This window comes from Penaeus vannamei, chromosome 34 (assembly GCF_042767895.1).
Source record: "Penaeus vannamei isolate JL-2024 chromosome 34, ASM4276789v1, whole genome shotgun sequence".
NCBI classification, from domain to species: domain Eukaryota; kingdom Metazoa; phylum Arthropoda; class Malacostraca; order Decapoda; family Penaeidae; genus Penaeus; species Penaeus vannamei.
Genome location: NC_091582.1, coordinates 16766548 through 16771547, shown reverse-complemented (window position 1 = coordinate 16771547; position 5000 = coordinate 16766548). Strand labels below are relative to the sequence as shown.

Genomic DNA, 5000 nt, shown 5'->3' with positions numbered 1-5000 from the left:
CGGTATTTCCACAGTCTTTGCGGTATTGTTGGAGGGAATATTATGAAGGGGAAATATGGTACGATGTTGGAGAAGTCGGTCATGTGTTCATTCGAGGTTTTGTAAATGGGAGTAATAGGTAAGAACAGAGAACGTGGAAAATTGGGTCGAAAATAGGCAATTATGCAATTTCCGGTTTTGCAGGGAGCAATATGTTCAGTTGTGGTTTATGTTTACTGTCGGGGAGGTAGATAGATTGATAGAGAGAGTGGGAGGGGGAGAAAGAGGAGAAGTAGAAGAAGAGGGAGAAGAGGGAGAGGAGGAAGAGGAGGAGGAGGAGGAAGCAGAAGAAAAAGAGGGAAAGGAGGAGGAGGAGGAAGAAATAGAAAAAGAAGAGGGAAAGGAGGAGAAGAAGGAAGAAGAAAACAGAGGGAGAGGAGGAGGAAGAAGACGACAGAGAAACAACTGCAAAGAAAGTGAAGAAAATGAAGAAAGAAACAATAAAGAAGATACAGATGAAGAAGAAGCAGAAGACAACGAAAAAAGAAAGAGAAGAAAATTAAAGAAAAAAAAAAGAAAGATGAAAGTAGAAAAAATATATATAAAAAAAGAAGAAAAATCATAATAAACCAGAAAAAAATATTTATAAACACAAAAAATAAAAATAAAATAAAATAAAAAGGAAGAAAAAAGTACAACAAAACAGAAAATCAAATAAGTCACCATACGCATTTGTGAATGACAATGAATTTCACTTTTCAGCCGAAACCAGAAACTCTCATCTTCAAAGGATGAAACAGCAAGAAGGAGGACGAGGGTCAGGATTCGCCAGTCATCCGGGAACATCTTGACCCCTTACCTTGTGTGTGTGGGGTGGGAGGTTGGGGGGTGGTGGGGTTGAGGGAGTGTTTGTTTGTTTGTGGGAGGGGGTTGTGTTTGTGTGTGGGGTTGGGGCTGGGGAATTGGAGGGGTAGGGGTGTGAGAGTGGGGGTTATGTGTGTGTGTGGGGGTGGGAGGGGTTTGTGTGTTTGTGTGCGTTTGGAGGGGTTGTGTGTGTGGGGGGTTGTGTGGGTTTGTGTGTGGGGGGAGGAGTTGGGAGGTGTTTGTGTGTATGGGGGAGGGGGGTTGTGTTTGTGTGTGTGTGCGTATTGTATTGTGTTGTGTTGTGTTGTGTTGTGTGTGTGTGCATGTGTGTCTGTGTGAGTGTATCTGTCTGTGTACACGCATACGCGCGTGTGAAACTAACTAAAACTAAGAATCAAAACCTACAAACTTACAAAAAAAACAAAAAAATACTACAAAAAACAAAACCCAACAACAAAACAAAATCCAATATCTGTACATAAGAAACTCGACCATTAATTGATATGCACAAGTGATCACAAACTCCCGCTTTTATCAGACTTTCACACACACTACGAAAAAGGGTGAAATCTCTCTCAAAACCCCCATTGTGTACACACTACAATCAATGACTTAAATGTATTAATGGGATTTTCTCTCTGATGAATATAAATTGACTTCTTTATCGAGTGATTTATCTATTCGTGTTTATTTTCTGGTAGTATTTTAGGCTTTATCTGTTTTTGTTTTTTTTTGCTTTTTCTACTGTGTGAATTAAGGTGAAATTTGAATTGAACTGAAGAAAACCGTTAAAGAGAAAAGGAAAAATATAACATATATATATATATATATATATATATATATATATATATATATATATATATATATAAATGCATATATACATACATATACATATAGTACACACACAAAAAAAACACAAACACCCACTAATATACCCAAACCCCTTCTCGTATTCCGCGTAGATAAAAGCTACACCCACCACCTTAACCCAATGGACTTTCTTCGTGCCCACACACACGCACACACGCACACACGCACACATTTCCACGTAGGTATGTGCTACTCAGCACATAACCTGCAATGGACTTTCCTGCAGTGCCCACACACAAACTCCAGCCTCGGTCACTAAACACACACACGCCGGGGCTGCAGGTCACACCCACGTAGGCAAGTGCCTCAGCAAAATGCAAGTCTTTCCCAAGCAGTTTCTCTGCCTCGCGCAACGGGAAAAGAAAGTTACGAGCTGCAGGTCACACCATAGCTGTTTGTTTGAAAATTTGTTTATTATCATTGTTATCGTCTGCCTCGTGCAATGGGAAAAGAAAGTTACGAGATATGTTCAGTTAGTTTGTTTGTTTGTTTGTTTATTATCATTGTTATCGTCTGCCTTTTGCAACGGGAAAAGAAAGTTACGAGATATGTCCAGCTTGTTTGTTTGTTTGTTTGTTTATTATCATTGTTATCGTCTGCCTTTTGCAATGGTAAAAGAAAGTTACGAGATATGTCCAGTTTGTTTGTTTGTTTGTTTATTATCATTGTTATCGTGTGTTCTTTTGTTTTGTTTATTATTATCATTATTATGTGTGGGTTTTGCAATGGGAAAAGAAAGTTCTATGTTCAGTTGTTTGTTTGTTTGTTTGTTTGTTTATTATCATTGTTATCGTGTGTTCATTTGTTTTTTTGTTTATTATTATTATTATTATGTGTGGGTATGTTTTTTATTCTAATAGGTGATACAGACGTGTTCGTGTGTGTGTGTGTGTGTGTGTGTGTGTGTGTGTGTGTGTGTGTGTGTGTGTGTGTGTGTGTGTGTGTGTGTGTGTGTGTGTGTGTGTGTGTGTGTGTGTGTGTGTGAGCGAGTAAATACACATGGCGGTATCACTAGAGAAATCATGTGGCCAGACTTTTACCGATCATAACAAAAAGTGTCAGAGATTTTGAGAATATTATCTTCTACGATTCATAAAAATCATATCTTTCTCGTGTTTTTTTTTCAAATTGTATGATCTGGTTGTGTTGTGTTTGTTTTTGGCTATGGTGATGATGGTGACTAAGATTACAGTGATGATAGTGATGATGATGACGATGATTATTATTTTTATGATGATGGTGATGATGATTATGATGATGATGGTGATGATGATGATGATTATGTTATAATGATGGTGATGACTTTCATTATGACAATGGTGATGATTATTATTATTATGACGATGGTGATGATGATTATAATAACGATGATGACGATTATTATGACGATGGTGATGATGATTATTATAACGATGATGATGATTATAATAACGATGATGATGATTATAATGACAATGGTGATGATGATCATAATGACGGTGACCATAATATAAATGATGATGACCGTAGTGATGATGAGTATGAGAGTGACACTAATGATGATAATAAAGATCATCACATTTCCCATCATCATACTAGTATTAACGGTTGTGATCAAGATGAATACAACATCAACTTAACAAACAAAACTCTAAGAAATATTTATGATTTAAAGAATGAGAATAAGACGTTAATCGTGATAAAGATGATGATAGTGGCGATAATATCAATGGTAACAATAACAACATCAAAATTACAAGCAGCAAGATTACTATGGGAATGGTAATGTAGTTATGGTAGTGACAATAATAAAAGTGATGGTAAGAAAAATGATAAAGGTATGGTAATGATGATGATGGTCATTTTGATGGTGATGATGATAATGATAGAAGCAGTACTAGTAATAATAATGATAATAATAATGATGATGATAATAATAATAATGATGATAATGATAATGATAAAAATAATAGTAATTATGATAACAATAATAATAGTAATGATAGTAATAATAATGATGATGATGATAATAATAATGATGATAATGATAAAAACAATAGTAATTATGATAATGATAATAATAATAATAACAATAACAATAAAGACTATAATGATGATAACATTATGATCATTACAATAACAATATCAATAATAATGATGATAATAATAATAACTATCATAATAAAATGATAACAATGTGTGTGTGTGTATAATCAGTATATTGTTTACAAATGCATGTGCTAAAATATCGCTATCTCTCTATATAAAGATAATTAATTTTATTAATTAATAATTAATTAATAATTGAGCAATTAAAATCGACACTTACCTCTGAGGATTCCCATGCTGATGTCTTCGAAAGGAGATTCCAAAAAAAATCCAGGAATTCCAGATAACACTCCTTGACCACGTTATTCGAAGGAAAAAAAATTATCGAGTTAAGAAACACCTTATTTTCCTTCTCCAAAGAATTACACTTTCTTCACCGACACTTCAAGAAAATTCTCCACGAGACACAAGGGCGAGTCTCGAAGAAGGTACACGAAGGAGGTACACGAAGAAGGTACACGAAGGAGGTACACGAAGGAGGTACTTGGAGCGCACACCTTCTCGCCGCCACGTCCAGGTAGGCAATGACGGCCCGGCCACTTTGACCTGGGTGTACCCGCCCGCGATGGTGACGTCACAGCGACTACGTGACCCGGGAGCTGCAGACGACGCGAGGGTGTGACGTCACGGCCGATTCCCCCCCAGCAGACACGTGCAGGTATAATGGGGAAAGTTTTCAGCAAATACGCGCCTGATTTTCACACGATTTCCTCTCTTGCTTGTTTATTTTCTTTCTTTTCTTATTTTTCTTTCTCTCCCTTACGCCTTCTGGTCAGTGTTCGTCTTCGTTTCGGGAATGGAGGTTACTGGGGCTTCCGTTTTTGTTTTTGTTTTTGGTTTTTGCTTCGTTCAGATCGAGTTCACGAGAAGTTTCATATGCTTCGCAGTTTCGCTTCGGAAACTCTCTGCAAAAGAAGATGATAATTCCGTTAGATTTCACGCGAAAAGAACTCTAAATAACAATTAGATTTTACGTTAAAAGAATTCTAAATAACAATTAAATTTCACGCAAAAAACAACTCTAAATAACAATTAGATTTCACGCAAAAGAACTCTAAATAACAATTAAATTTCACGCAAAAAAACAACTCCACAGAACTTTAATATCTATATTTACACAAATCGATTCAACAACAAATAATTTCGCATCCTAAGGAGAAACAAACACATCTCACATAACAAAAACAAACACAGCCCCA

General features: G+C 36.2%; 1 protein-coding gene across 2 annotated transcripts in view; it reads right to left on the bottom strand.

Annotated features, from left to right (window-relative positions):
• The window catches only part of LOC113826583 (uncharacterized), a 100218-nt gene that overhangs the window by 89068 nt on the left and 6150 nt on the right, over positions 1-5000 (bottom strand). For both annotated transcript variants that reach the window (XM_070113251.1, XM_070113252.1), the window contains exon 2: positions 4022-4706. In XM_070113251.1, coding sequence (XP_069969352.1) covers positions 4022-4037 — 16 coding nt within the window. In that variant the 5' untranslated portion in view covers positions 4038-4706. The remainder of the gene's footprint in view (positions 1-4021; positions 4707-5000) is intronic.